Source organism: Syngnathus leptorhynchus, chromosome 20, assembly GCF_054491065.1.
Source record: "Syngnathus leptorhynchus isolate UIUO chromosome 20, UIUO_Slep, whole genome shotgun sequence".
NCBI lineage: Eukaryota > Metazoa > Chordata > Actinopteri > Syngnathiformes > Syngnathidae > Syngnathus > Syngnathus leptorhynchus.
This window is the reverse complement of record NC_141214.1, coordinates 3,380,965-3,395,205: the sequence shown is the minus strand read 5'-3', so window position 1 is coordinate 3,395,205 and position 14,241 is coordinate 3,380,965. Positions and strand designations below refer to the sequence as shown.

The window sequence follows — 14,241 nt, the reverse complement described above, 5'->3', positions numbered from 1 at the left end:
GGGACTCGTGGATTAATTGAGCCCTTTGTATTTCAATCGAGGAAGGGAGGGGGAAAAAAATTAATCGGTGCCGTCCCAGGATACATTATAGCTCAGGCGAACAGGTGGTGTTGTTTGATTAAAATGATTTTCAACATGTACTCCGGAAGGGATCTTAATTATAGCTCCAAAATAGAATACTTTTGGAGTTTGTGATGATTCACACTTGAGGTATTTTTTGGATTCTAACATTCTATGTGTGAGTGGCTGGATGTGAGCCGTGGTCAACAGCAGTTCCTGTGTTGAGGAGTCTGTGTATTGTAAAATGATTGTTTACGCGACTGAGTCAGTGTCACGTTCTATTCTGAGTTTAGCATTGTGGTTGATGTGGTCCGGCATCAAACCGTAAGTGTTCATTATGTGGCCCGTTGTCACTCGTACAATCTCAAGGTTAGCCAGGAGAATAAAAGCCAATGATTCATCTGAGGGACATTCCGAAAGTTCTGAGGCATAACGCCTCTTGATTGAAGTTTGAAATGACATCCTTCCATCGTGGCTTGATATGTCCCAGCTGCATGTGTGTTTTGTCAGGCCTGCCCTCTTCCTGACACCCGGCAAGAATAACATCGCCCTTCTTGCAAATTCCTCAAATTCTCATTCATTGGGAGGACACTGGGACCAGTAGTTTTGCTATTAAGGGAAACATTCTCTTCCTTTCACTGGCCCCATCCCGTGTCCTGGACGAATGTTTTCCTCCATGTACGGGCGCTGACTAATTGTTGGATGGAGTCTGTGGCGCATGAGCAAATAGTGGACACACCCATCGTCCGTTGTCTTCATTGGAATATTTGGAAATTTGTATTAACAAAGGGCTTTTGTGCTTTAATGGGAAAAGTTTGCTTTCCTACTTTGGATTAAATGTACCTGCAGGAAGTCGATGTTTATATTTTTGACTCGTGTTTCACATTTATTTCTATGGTACACCAAAATGTTCCAGCTAAAAAAAAAAAAAAAAAGCAGCCCTTGTTTATGATTCTGCCACCACCACGCTTCATAAAACGAAATCATCCATTATTCAATATCATAAAGCTTTATTAGATTCGAAATAAACTCAAAAGACAGCTCATTTAATTCGTCTTCTTCTTGGCATACTCCTTCCTGCCTCCTCCCTCTTTTCCAAAATTGCGGACACGGTGGATCTTGGCCAGCTGACCCTGAATAGTCTTCATGATGTCCATGTGGTCAGGGATATGAACGTATCGGATGTTTCGACCGGTGATGAAGAGATCCTGCAGGTGAGTGTGGCGACCTTTGCTGTCCCGGTAGAGCACCTCCTCCAGGCGTACGTTCATGAACGCGTCCACGTTGACCACCCGGCCCCGTGCAGTGCTCTCGTTCCTCAGGTCCACTGTGGTCACCTCACCCCGCAGGCCCTGGAGAAGCACCACCATGCTGTTCTCTGCGATGGTACGCTCCCGGATGGAGCTGAAGTTCTCCACTTGGCTTGACAGCGGGCTCTCAGATTTCTCGGACTCCATGGCTTCCTGCAAGAAACCTCAAGGTGAGCAAACTGGGACAGAAATGTGTGTCATACATTCATTTAAATATATTTTCCCTTCTATTTAAACACGATGTTAATGTTCAAAACGCACTTCTTGCAATAATTATTTTATATAATTTGAAGCTGCATCTCTTTTTTCTAAAACAATTGTTCACAATCGCAATAATGGAGATCTAATTTTTTTGTTAGTACCGTTTTATTGGAACCATTGCAATAATGTGTTATTCCAGTAACTTTGATTAAAAACATGCAACAAGAAACACAACTACAAAGAAAACTTTTGAGAGATCGAGCTATGCATATCCCAACATGGAAATATTACCTTAGGTTTTAATCCATTTGAAAATGACACATTTTGAAAAAGCCTTCGCGGAAGAATGCCGAACACTTCCGGGTAACAGGGAGAGAAACGGATTGCCCCATTTTACAGCAGATACAGCTGTTTGAATAGCAACACTGCCCCCTGCCGGATTTGGGAAAATTCACAATTCTTGGCTATTATATTTTCCAAAAAAAGTAGTCCAAAAGAGGAATAATCATGAACAAATATTTTATTAAGCGTTTCAAAAAATATAGTGAACTGCAATAAATTAATTACAACTGTTTTGAAATAATTTACAATGTTTTTTTTATTTTTTTAGAGTACATAGAAGATGTGAGTGATTTATAATAATAATAATAATAATAATAATAATAATAATAATAATAATCAAGAATTATGTCACAAGGGTTCAAGGTCATCCATCATAGCCAGCAGGTCATCTCCCTTGTCGCTGTTGACATTTTCTGGGGTCTTGTCTTGTTCTACAAAAAGTCTGGCAATTTGAGCCAGTTGAGTTGAGGAATTTTCATCCTGCAATAGAACAATATTTCAATCATATGTCATTTCCAGAAACACATGTGCCCATTTACCTGCAGAGCTTGTATATTCATCACTTCAAACGACTCCTCGGCTCCTCCTGAAGCTCCCCTATTGTAAATTACACAGTAAATTAAACAAAAGCATCATGCTAAACATAACAGCTGCAGAAATAAATCAAATACCCCTCATGGTCTTCTTGAACAGCGGCGAGCAGATTGATCTGAAATCCAGTTTCAGAACCAGACACGTTCTCAATCTCAACCGTGCCCATCAGGCGGGCCAGTAGATTGAGTTCTTCTTTAGCCATCGGGTTGGGAGAAGCATCTTCTAGGTTCTTCAGCACCAAAACATGCCATTTGAGTTTTTATAACAGCCATAAAAAACGGTTTTGGAGTTTTACTGCAACAATACCTTCACTGAGGGACCTTTGGATGATTCTCCTCCAGGATTTACACTATACCTTTAAAGTAGCAAAAAAAAGTGTTAGCTTGTATCTAAAAAAATTGATCTAAAAAAATAAAAGGTGCACAACATGTTCATGCCCAGTTTGATGACTCGGTTTCCATGTAGGCCAAACGATGCGTCTTTTATAGGACGACTGTAACTTCCTCCCGATTGGAAACGACTTTGTCGCATTTCCCGTCCCTTTCTGTCAAATATCCTACAAAGACACGATGGAGATGATGATATTTTTGGGATCACCTTTTCAGTAACACAATCGGTTGTCACCTAATGACCCCAGGAACGTCCATTCCGTGAGGCACTGGGCCGGATGTCGTCAAGGCGAAACGTCCGTTGGGATTTTGGATTTTATTTTGGAGGAAAATGGACACCTGAATGAGAAAACACTGTGTTTTCATTTCACTTGTATACAGCGTTGAATTACTAGCAAAGGCACTCACGCGGATGTGCGCGTCCTGTAAGAATGTGAGTAGCGTTTGGCGGAGAAGCTGGAATTCACCTGCCGTCATAGATGAGTATGTCTACAGTGAAAAGAAAAATGTCCCCAATGTACACAGTAAACAGGAAACTTGAAGCGAGCACACTTGACCTCTAATTTAAAAAAAAAAAAAAGGGTGACAACAGGCAGAAATACAATTTGTTTGAAAAAGTTTCACCTATTCTGGATTTAGCGGATTCTGGACTATTGACTGGATGCGGGCTACCTCAATAATTTTTCTGTGAGTCTCATCCACTTTGTTTACAACGGCAGGAGTGTCTTTGACATATTCCCTGATGTTGTCGATGTGATTGTATGAGATGAGCAACAGGTCCTTTGGGCGCGGACACTGGAAGACTTGATACTTGAAGGCCATGAGTATCAGATCATAGAGCTGTTTGAAAATTGACAAGAAAATAATAATAATATACCAAGTGTGTGTATAGTTTTGATTTTTTGTTACCTTCTCCATGCTGACTATGTTCAACTTCATAATAGAGACGTGCGCCAAGCGAGTTAGGATGACTTTCATTGTCCTGTGTGAATAAAGCAGCTGAGGTTTCAGAAGTTCATCCATGAAGGCTTTGCTGAACATGGTCCCCACAATGTCGTTCATCACTGTCAACACAGGGGGATCATATGTTGAGTCTCACACCCGGGAAATATTTGAAAATAGAATTGCTAAAGTACTTTGTGGTGAATTTTCAAAAGAGTATAAATGCAGAGCACAAATTACAGACCTCGTTTTCTGTCATTTTCAGACCACGCTCCTGCAGTTATCCAAAGAAAAAAAATAAATATAAGTTTTGCATACTTCTTGACAGAAACAGAGGTAAAAGATTCCGACCTACCTTTCTCCGAATTGTCCTCAGAGGTGTTCTGAGCGTGCAGACGTTGGTCCAGTATATAAAGCATCTCGCCTCCGAGGTTAATAAAAACCAAGGGAAGCGTTCTCATAGACATTCTGCAAAATTCCTCGAAAGACAATGCAACTACCCGGACGGTGGTGTCTTTTTAAAGAAAATGTTTCCTGGAGCAGGTTGATTTTTCCATGCTCTTATCCAAGCATGCCTCTGCAGAAAACCTTAAGATGTGACAGGTGGTCAGGATGAGGATCAGCCACAGCTAGGCTCATCCTCATTGGCTGCTGTGCAATGATGACATATACTGGATAGGGCCTAATGCACTTAGACTGTTGGGAGAAATTTGGCAAATGGTGACAGCTTCTAAGAGGTCTTTGTTGCACAATTCCATATATCAAGTTCAAGTATATAAATTCATTCTGCACAGAGAGTGCGTTCTATTTTTAGTAAACCATTTTTTTTTTTAAATTAAAGTTGTGTTTGAATTAAACTTATGAAAGCGTCTTACCATGTTTGTAATACATCTGCATAATGAATTTCAAACATCGCCTAACCAGGTCTATATTATGCCAAGATGTAATTCTCTATCTTGTCGGCAGAGAGCAGTAAAGAGCACAATCTGGTTGCAGAGATCAGTCAAGCAAGTTGACGGCAAAAAGATTTGGGACGAAAGCACACCGAGCGTTCGTTCCCTTCACGATCTATCTTATCATCTGAAAGCAAATGAACACTTTGGTTCTCACGGGAAGGAAATCTCGACGTTTGACCTGGAGAAGCTGCAAAGCTTCATAAGGTTAGTGCGTCTTTTCATTGAAGAATGTGTCTGCAGGTGTCGATCGATGTTCTGGTTATCTGAAAAAGTGACGCTTTTTCCGCACGATTCCCTTTTTTATCGTATCCATGATCGAGTTAGTTGTTTGTAAACAGAATTCATTCGGTACACTTGCCTAGATCTGTAATCAAATTTAAAAAGAAGAATAGATTGCAAATGTTGGCACTGTTACGTAAACCATTTTATTTCCTCGAGTTCAATTTGACCCCAATTTTTAAAATTTGTGTCTGCAGATGACACGCATGACTTTTTGTTGACAAACTGCCGAAAGTAATTCAAAGTCATTCGTCCATTTAAAATCAACTGATACAGGTACAGAAAGTTGGTATGAATATTGCAATATATTTCTTCAGCATCAAAACTTATTCCAATACATATTTGCTGCTTTTGTTTGTTTTTAAAACTTAGTGTGGTTATCATTGAAATATTCTCCCTGCATGTCTCTGATTAGATCATGAAAATGATTTGAAATCTACTTGTATTGAAAAATAACTATTCTGCTATGTTTTTTAAACAGGTGGAAGATAAACAGGAAGAGAGGATGAACATTTAAATGACATCCGTGGACTCCCCTCCCCACTAGTCACAGAGCAATTGTCCTCCATGGCGCATTTGATCAATCAGTAACACGATGGAGCCCACTGGGTTTTCTCCAGACCAGCCTGAGTCTTCTCTGAGCCGTGGCCACCTTGAGGCCCAGCTGGACTTCTTCCATAAGTTAGGTTACTCCACGCCGCAGGTCAAGGCCGTGCTCAAGAAGTACGGCCCCAACACGGATCGAAATCAAGTTCTCGGAGAGCTGGTACGGATGAGAGCTGACCTGAGGGCCCAGCAGGGGCTCGTGACCACCTTGGCGGTGCCGCTTACTAAAGATGACAACCTGGCCGCGGAACCCCACAACTTGCTGTTTGCTTCTCAAAAAGGGGGCAGCGATGATGACGACAATGCTCTGAGGCCCATTGTCATAGACGGGAGCAACGTAGCCATGAGGTGAGAACTCTTATTTATTTATTTATTTATTTATTTATTTATTTATTTATTTAATAGTTTTGCAAAGGTGCATTCCAGTGGTTATTTTCAAATCCAAATGCAGTCAAGAAGTGAACAAAATGTACGAACGTTTTCATGCTCTCATTATCTGAAGAGTTTGAACTTTTTTTTTTTTTTTTTTACAGACACTCTCACACGCCAAACCTTTGTGGTCATGTAATGAGTAATCGACATCAATTCTAATGCTAAGTATGTTGTTCAAATGTAGTCATGGCAGTTGTGTACAAAACAATCATTGATTGAAGGATTGAGCATATCGTTGCAAATCCTTTCCTTGAAAAATCTTGAAAGCAGGAGTGTTTCATCCAGTTCTGAAAGTTCACCAATGTTTTGCATATACGAGACTTCAGGAATGACGGCTGAGTACGTGCTCACCTTTCATTTTCCCCATTTGGAGGATGTTCACGCATGGGTGTGTGTCAGGCATGTCGGTGCACGTAAGGGACTTGCACCTTGAATATGCAAATCAGATTTTCCCGGAACCAGCCTGACTGCATTTTACTGTCTGGCCAATAAGCTCAAAGTTTTTCTGTGTGCTGATGTTTTAAAAAAGAAAAAAATGTGATCCAGAAAGATGTTTTATGTGTGTAGTTATCCATGCCAGACCACTGATTTTGGGCTCAACCCAGATACTTTGAAGGATTTACATAGTAGTAGAATATTTGTTGTGTTACCATCGTTGCAACTCAGAACACATCCAAATCATCTTTTCCTATTGAAATAAATGAAAATGCTGTTAATCCGTTCCAGACCCCCCCCCCCCCAAAAAAAACCCAACAAATGTTGTAAAGTGTGTTTTAATATTCAAAAATAACAATCTTGTACTTTATCATTTTTATTTTATTTTTATTGGGGTTGAAATCAGGGTTTGCCACTGGCTACTTTTTTTTTTTCTTATCTTGAACTCTTCCCACGTTAGCATAAAAATGATAATCCGATAATGCACTGGATTTATTCTAAAGGTGTGGTGTGACTAAACTGCCAAGTGTTTCTCTGAACAAAATGTTTTATCTCAATCAGCCACGGGAACAAGGAAGTGTTCTCTTGCATGGGAATCCAGTTGGCAGTGGATTTCTTTTTGAAGCGAGGCCACACCACCATCACCGTGTTTGTTCCATCCTGGAGGAAAGAACAACCCAGACCCGATGTTCCCATCTCAGGTACGAGATGTTCTGCAAGATGTTGACCGTCGAATTGGTCCGACAACTTGACGAACTCACTTTGTTTGCTCGGCAGATCAGAAAATTCTAGCGGATCTGGAAAAGAAGAAGTACCTGACGTTCACGCCGTCACGCCGGGTGGGGCACAAGCGGGTGGTCTGCAACGACGACAAGTTCATCGTTCAGCTGGCCTTCGACACCGGCGGCGTCATCGTGTCCAACGACGTCTACCGTGACCTGCAGATGGACAAGCCCGAGTGGAAGGCTTGCATCGAGGAGAGGCTGCTCATGTACTCCTTCGTGAATGACAAGTGAGTTCTTAGCTAGCCAGGAAAAAAAATAAATAAATCATTTATCAGGTGAACTTCAAAAATATGACATTAATGATAACAGGTTCATGGTTCCCGATGACCCACTTGGCCGAGACGGTCCCAACCTGGACAACTTCTTGCGATGGTCTCCGAAGACTCCCCAAAAACTTCCGTGTCCTTACGGTGAGTAAAAGTTGTTATTTTATTTTATTATTTTTTTTCCTCGTTTATATTTTCTATAAGTAACCAAATTCAAATGTTTTGAAAGCAACCCTCCATTGTGTTCATTCATCTAACAGGAAAGAAATGTACTTACGGACTCAAATGCAAATACCTCCACCCTGGGCGAGCCAAGCAATCCAATTGCTTGCTCGCAGATGAACTTCGAGAGAACGCAAAACTCGCCCCCGCCGCTCCCAAATCGTCCGTCAGAAGTCCCGTCCCCGGCCAGAGCTGCTCGTTAGTCGAAGATGCGGCAAGGAAATTAACTCTGGGACTTGAGAAAGGCTCCTTGAAAAACGACAAAGCGACTCACTGTTTGAGGCAGAAGGCCTCGTGTAAAAAGGGGAAGAGCAGTTTGGGTTCTTCTGATCACGGCTCTCATAAGCAGCTGGACTCTGGGATCGGTTCTATAGAGAGTCAATCGGCGGAGGCTCAACAGGCTTACTGTCACGGCCAGTACGGAGCAACATCTGGTAGTTCCCATTCCATGCCGAGTTCCCATCTTCGGAGCGCACCGAGCCGCTGCTGTCTACACGACTCGGCCTCTTGGCCAACGTTTCAAGACCAGCATCTCCGTCACAGCGTCGGCGTGACGCCCGCGGACTCGCCATGGCAGACGGCCTACGGGGAGGAGAGGAAGGCCACACGTACGAAGCTCCTCGCTATCTTCAGTGCCGACTTGGTGGACGGGGCCATGAACATGTTTCCGCTTGTGGTGGACCCTCAGATGTTGGCTGCCGAGATCATCATGATGCAGAGTCACAATAAGATAAGAAACTGTTAGGTGTGTACTTTTGTATTGTGGTGTCTTTTGTTGAAATTTTGGGATATCTGTGAATATTTCACCCACCCAAAAACTGTCTTATGATGCCATAAGATTGCGTCAGAGTGCTATTTTTGTCCAAATGAAACTCCTCATGTCCTTTCCACAATACAGTGAGACAAGACAGTGACAGATGACTACTTTTGTAGAAACATCTCCATTCACTTGGCACAAAGGTAAAAATGTAAATTTGCAAATATTGTTCTGCAAAGATGCAGAGGTTCACTGTATGTTACAGTAAACAATGTTTTCCTTTATGAATGGGACACAAGTATAATTGACACGTCTATTTTAGTTCCTCGGTGCTGGAAAAATAAAAGCGATTTCAAATGGGACAAGTTTCAAACGCCCTGCCCTTCAATTGCGTCAGATTTAACCTTTGTTGCACAAGATGAGCTCGTACTGAAAACTTTTTTTTTTTTTTGGACACAAAAATGGCTCTCTCTGCTTGTACCTGGACATTATGCAAATACTGCACAGGAGGAGGATCTTCACGCCTCTTGTTTGTGTGAATTACAAATCAAGTGGATGCTAATTTCAAAACAAGTTAATCCCCCCAGGTTTTTTTTTTTCCTTTATGTACTATACACTACCTAATAAAAAAGCCGAATATCCCCCGGCAAAATGGAAGACTGGTTTATAACTTTACTCGGTGATCGGGAGAGCATGTTTCGAGCCCTACAGAAAGCAGATTTTGAACTAAAGTTTGCATAGTGTAAGATTGCGGTTCATGCTTTATGAAGCGGTTCAAGTAATGACGCCAAGCTACCGCAAGATGGCAGTGCCCCCATTCACTCCTATGTAACCCAGGGTAAAATGAACGTCCATTTTTCCTTTTCGACCAGACATAATGTCTTTCATATACACATTTCATATGTACAATGAACTACTATAAAATGGCCGAGTTTCGCTGGCAAAATGGTTCTTGACTTTACCCAGTGATCGGGAGATCACGGTTCGAGCCCCACACGTAGCAGACATTAGTTAAAGTTTACATAGTGTAAGACTCGAAATCGGTTCTCCCGAACACAAGGCAAACGCTTTACGTACTACACTATTGAGTGTTCTGAAGCATAGCCGTGGTTTAGTCATCTTATCTATTTCTTAAAACATATACTATGAATACATAACAAACCTCCGAAAACTTCAGCGCCAAAATGGCTGAATGGTTTATGACTTGGGTTGGTGTCCAGCAACTTCGAGTTCGAGTCTAGCTATTTGCAGCTTTTGCAAATTAAATAGAGCGACACATAAGATTCGAACCCGCCTCTCCCAAACGCAAGGGAAAAGCTATAACCCATTCGTCCATCCGAGATCTTACATCGAAGAGTCAAATGTTTGTAATTGAAAGTTACTCTGAACCTTTCCTGGATAACTATAATTTGGGATAATACAAACAATTCTCTGATGAATTGTCACCAAGCAATGGTCGAGAGGTTAACATCATTGTCTCCGAAGATTGCAGTGCTGGTTCGAGACCGGGTCTCTCCAAGGTGTTCACTTAGATAGCTTGTTATTATTTTTTTTTAATCCTGATGACGTCATCACAAAAAGACTATAAAATGCGTCATGACCGCGACGCTCATTCATTCCCTTTCCTCTGACAGCAAGTGCCACGCTGCTCTGGTCCACCTGCTGCGCAGCGTTTAAAAGTGACAAGGTATGTGTTCAACTTTTGTTAACCTTTTCAAACTAACTGCTTTTTCTTTCTTTCTTTCAGCGTCAATTTGCACTTAGGGCGAGCGTGCTTCCATCTTGCAAGCATGCAAGCTAAAAAGTTTGCAGAAGCTAGCGTTAGCAGTGAACATCTACAACGAGCACCAAAACGCATCTATTTGGCGTGCAACCAAACAATTGAAGCATTTAACGGTGGGTAAGTACATCTCCATTTTGAAAACTCAAGCACGCACGCACCGTGTGGAAAGAGCACTAACACCATTTTTTTTTGCACAAACATTTAGCAACGTCTGGACGACAACGCCGAAGGTAAGTAGACAAAGCGGCGTTTGCATAAAGCCACCAGAGAATGAATGACTGAAACGGGTATTTCGATGCATTCGTGTTAATTTTCTGCTTTCTGTCTGCGGGTGCCACCAATCTTCAAAACGACCCCATCATTTCTGTAAGTTTTAAAGTCAATCGACTGCTTTTAATTGCTTCTCATTTCTGTCCACAGGCCTGCATCTGGAACAGAGGGAGCAAATTGACTGCAAATTGGCAAACATGTTTTTATTAGCAAGGGATCTTATCAAATTGACGAAAGCGAACATTTGTTTTTCTTTTGTCTGCAGGGTCCAAGATGGCCGCCTTGCAGTCCTCGCATGGCTTCATGAGACACTTGCAGGTAGGTCTACTTTTGCTCAACACGTTACCAAGACTAATCAATTTGATTGTTAGGCTGAAAATGTAAAAGCAGAATGGTTGTAACGTTACCGTGTCTTTCAGAACAGCAAGCTGTGGTTGGAGAGACGCCTGGCGCTGCCCTCCATTCCTCACTGGTGACACGCACACGTGTCAAACATTTCAGCTTGTTCTTCCTCCTTTTGTCCACTAGGTGGTACCCAAAGGACCTAGTTTCTGCAGCACGGATCTACAAAGTTTTAAACCTATGGCATTATCAACTTCTTGTCCGACGTGCTGACAGGTGACAACTTACTACAAACTTGGCATTGTTTAAAAGCACTTACCTGCTTTTACTTTTTTTTTTTTTTATGCCTCCCTCTTCCTGCAGATCACTTCCAGTAAGGATACATTTGGAAAATCTGCCACCTGCTGGCCAAAGGAAAAATCCTAACAAAACCATGCCGAGGTTCCTCAAGGATGCCTCCATTTTGAGTTGACTCTCAAATAAAATGTGGTAAATGGCAGCTTGATGGCTCCCTCGTTTGTGTTGTGTGCAGGTATCCACCCTGGAGAGACTTTTCAACATTTCAGGCGCTCTGCCTGTGCACCAGCAACTGGCTGCTTCCATATAAGATTAAGAGATAAATAAAATGGGGAGTTACCTTTCGAGATATGTAGATAAACGACCAGCAGCTGACGTGGAACCTCCAGTCTTCACGTTTGGACGTGGAAAAACTAAAACGCTTTCCTTGATTATCCATTGATTGACAGTCTACTACTTGTGGCTGTACTAGCTAACGCTTCAGCTCTTATTTCACGAGAGCCAGCAAATTTCCACTGACAACGACTTAAAAATATTCTCCTTTCATGTCATTGTTTACATGAAGGTATTTAAATACATACAGAAAATCGAGAGCTTGGAAAAAGTTGACATTACTTACTCAAAAGCCCAAATGATAGCAACCTGAAGAGGTCACTGATGGCTAAAGCGGTTGTGTACGGTAGCCGAGAAAGCTCAATTCAAGTCACACAAAAACGCCTCTGGCAAATGCACAACTTTCTTCTTCGCTTTGTTTTACGGCGTGGTAGCACCAGCTTCAATGCGCATGACTGACATCTACTGGTTGAAGTCATATGAACTGAAAAAAGAACGGATCACTCGTTCGCTGAAAAGAGTCGTTTCTTTGAACGAATCGTTCACTCACGAGGCAACACTATTGGTAACTACATTACCCACAAATCAATTCGGCTTGGCGCAGGCGCAATGTCAGTCCACTCGCAAAACAATTACTCATTAAAGAGCGAGCAATACGAAGACATTCTGCAGTTATGTAGCTCAATTACGCGGATCCCTAATATGCTGAGCTTGATTACTGTAAGATAATTTTTACGGCCTCTCTTAGGCTCCAAAACTTGTTTGAAAGCGCCTGTAGTTTGCGCGAAAGCTAACAGAAGTAGCCACATGCTAGCAGGCTACAGTGAGTTTGCGATGCACTGCAGTTTTGTTTTTGTCTCTCAGAGCGATCGGCTAGCGGTGCGAAGGAGCTAACCTGCAGCTCTATGTTTTTTTCCTGTCTTTTCCATGGTGGCCTTTGGAAAATAAGCTCCTCGTCGCTAGACCAAGTGTCCAGCTAAGATGTGGCAAAGTGTCGGGCTCACATTGCTGGTCATTGTGGCCACGCTGTTTTGTGTTCTTATCTTCATGTTGTGCGGTAAGTTTGGAAGGACGATTATCTTGATCTTCATTTTTAACTTGCATAACCCGATGGCTTACAGTAAAGCCCACGTGCGTCATTGTTGATGCACATTTAGATGATTGTGTCCAATTGCAATGAGGATTAAGAGTCATAGAGAAGTTTATTTGCCGCCCAAGAAGTCTATTTTTATCTTGTGGTGGTGTGTCAGTTTCGACTGAAAGTAATGTCATCCTGCCATGAACCATGCATGGAATGCCATTTAACATTTCCATTGCCTCAGTGCACGTCTAGATCATTTATAATTATCCATTTCACTTACATGACAGCATTTCAAAAGTTTACAGTCATTGTGACAGGTCAATATATCAAATAATATAAAAACAACCTTTTCTTCATTTGGGTGGTTGGTAGTATTTATTTATATCACCTTATATTTCTAAATGTATGCTCTGGTGGTCATTCCTGATTCACAAACCGATATAACACGAGTGCACATCATGGCCTAACTCTTACATTGTGATGTTGCCCATCTCCCTTTCAGGTTGGTATGTGGTCTGGCAGCTCTTCTTGTCCAAGTTCAAGTTCCTGCGCGAGCTCATCGGGGACGCAGCCGCCCCGCGGGCGCAAGCGCAGCCGTCCGAAAGCGAGAACGAACGCGCCGCTGACGTCCCCGCACGCAACCGTCCCGGGACTGCACGCCAAAGAGTCGCCTTCCCGGAGAGCACCTTGTAGATCGCCTCTTACCACATCACCTTACACTAAACGTAAATCTTTCCTACTGACATTCGGTTGAAGACTTGAAAGCCATTTGGAACGCCATCCATTTCCTAATGTCAAATCTTCTTTATTAATTTAAAAAAAATGTGGTGGTAATGGAGTGTGTTTGTAAATAAGCAGACAACCTGTGTCGACTTCTTCACCTTCCTAAATTGCAATGAAATGAAAAGTTGTCAACCCTGTGGCATACAAATGCACATACACACACAATGTACACTTGAGCACTTGACAAGGAACACTGACTAAGTCGTGTGGTGTTTTGATGCTGCTACATACAACACAAGCTGACATCCCGGAGCTCCCAATGGACGCTCCCTGCTGCAGACTGGGCCGCCCTTGTGGCGTCCAGACCCGTCTCGCTCTCTGCCCGCACTAGCGGCAAGTCTAAATGGCGTCTGTTGTTTTTATCACGTCAGCTCCTTTTTGTATTCCGTCTACAAGCAGGCTAAATGAACTCAGAGCAAGGCCTTGTCAATATTTGTCTTTTGCTTTCCTTCCAGGTGAACTGTAGAATCAATAATTTGCACCTTTTAATTGATGATGATTATTGTTTTCTGTGGGGCAGCCGCTTCAAACCAAACATGTTGAGCTCAGTCCTATTTTCTGCTCAAATGTCTTCAATTATTTTTTTATATTAAAGTCCTCATAATCGAATTGTTTCTTCTCTTACAAGTGCGGACTTTGTTTGGTCATAATGCTTTGAAATACACTGAAGAAAGTTGACGTTTTTTTAGTGAGGTTTGTCGTCTGCATTTTACAAAAAGCCCACCAGGTGGCAGCATTGTACAGGAAATCAATAGTGCATACGCATTTTACGCGAG

At 42.2% G+C, this 14,241-nt stretch overlaps 5 protein-coding genes across 5 annotated transcripts; 3 read left to right on the top strand and 2 right to left on the bottom strand.

Annotated features, from left to right (window-relative positions):
- Positions 1–1,059: 1,059 nt before the first annotated feature.
- lsm10 (LSM10, U7 small nuclear RNA associated) lies at positions 1,060–1,933 on the bottom strand. Its single transcript, XM_085901069.1, has 2 exons — positions 1,863–1,933; positions 1,060–1,523 (listed from the first exon to the last, which is right to left on the bottom strand). Exon 2 carries the CDS (start codon positions 1,515–1,517, stop codon positions 1,107–1,109), a length of 411 nt encoding a protein of 136 aa, XP_085757195.1. The 5' UTR covers positions 1,518–1,523; positions 1,863–1,933; the 3' UTR covers positions 1,060–1,106.
- A 328-nt stretch (positions 1,934–2,261) lies between these two features.
- Positions 2,262–4,315, bottom strand: oscp1a (organic solute carrier partner 1a). The gene is made up of 11 exons (XM_085900760.1): positions 4,194–4,315; positions 4,083–4,112; positions 3,806–3,960; positions 3,569–3,736; positions 3,305–3,385; positions 3,132–3,235; positions 2,935–3,063; positions 2,820–2,862; positions 2,585–2,736; positions 2,453–2,510; positions 2,262–2,393 (listed from the first exon to the last, which is right to left on the bottom strand). The coding sequence occupies exons 1-11, from the start codon at positions 4,303–4,305 to the stop codon at positions 2,262–2,264; spliced, it is 1,164 nt and encodes a 387-aa protein (XP_085756886.1). The 5' UTR covers positions 4,306–4,315.
- A 499-nt stretch (positions 4,316–4,814) lies between these two features.
- Positions 4,815–9,225, top strand: zc3h12ab (zinc finger CCCH-type containing 12Ab). Its single transcript, XM_085901089.1, has 6 exons — positions 4,815–4,998; positions 5,555–6,027; positions 7,108–7,247; positions 7,324–7,558; positions 7,641–7,741; positions 7,858–9,225. The coding sequence occupies exons 2-6, from the start codon at positions 5,669–5,671 to the stop codon at positions 8,562–8,564; spliced, it is 1,542 nt and encodes a 513-aa protein (XP_085757215.1). The 5' UTR covers positions 4,815–4,998; positions 5,555–5,668; the 3' UTR covers positions 8,565–9,225.
- A 982-nt stretch (positions 9,226–10,207) lies between these two features.
- LOC147040914 (uncharacterized) lies at positions 10,208–11,606 on the top strand. The gene is made up of 7 exons (XM_085901090.1): positions 10,208–10,263; positions 10,324–10,476; positions 10,565–10,589; positions 10,780–10,828; positions 10,895–10,947; positions 11,158–11,247; positions 11,335–11,606. The coding sequence occupies exons 2-6, from the start codon at positions 10,367–10,369 to the stop codon at positions 11,242–11,244; spliced, it is 324 nt and encodes a 107-aa protein (XP_085757216.1). The 5' UTR covers positions 10,208–10,263; positions 10,324–10,366; the 3' UTR covers positions 11,245–11,247; positions 11,335–11,606.
- A 600-nt stretch (positions 11,607–12,206) lies between these two features.
- smim13 (small integral membrane protein 13) lies at positions 12,207–14,074 on the top strand. Its single transcript, XM_085901091.1, has 3 exons — positions 12,207–12,321; positions 12,551–12,658; positions 13,185–14,074. Exons 2-3 carry the CDS (start codon positions 12,583–12,585, stop codon positions 13,373–13,375), a joined length of 267 nt encoding a protein of 88 aa, XP_085757217.1. The 5' UTR covers positions 12,207–12,321; positions 12,551–12,582; the 3' UTR covers positions 13,376–14,074.
- The last annotated feature ends 167 nt before the right edge of the window (positions 14,075–14,241 follow it).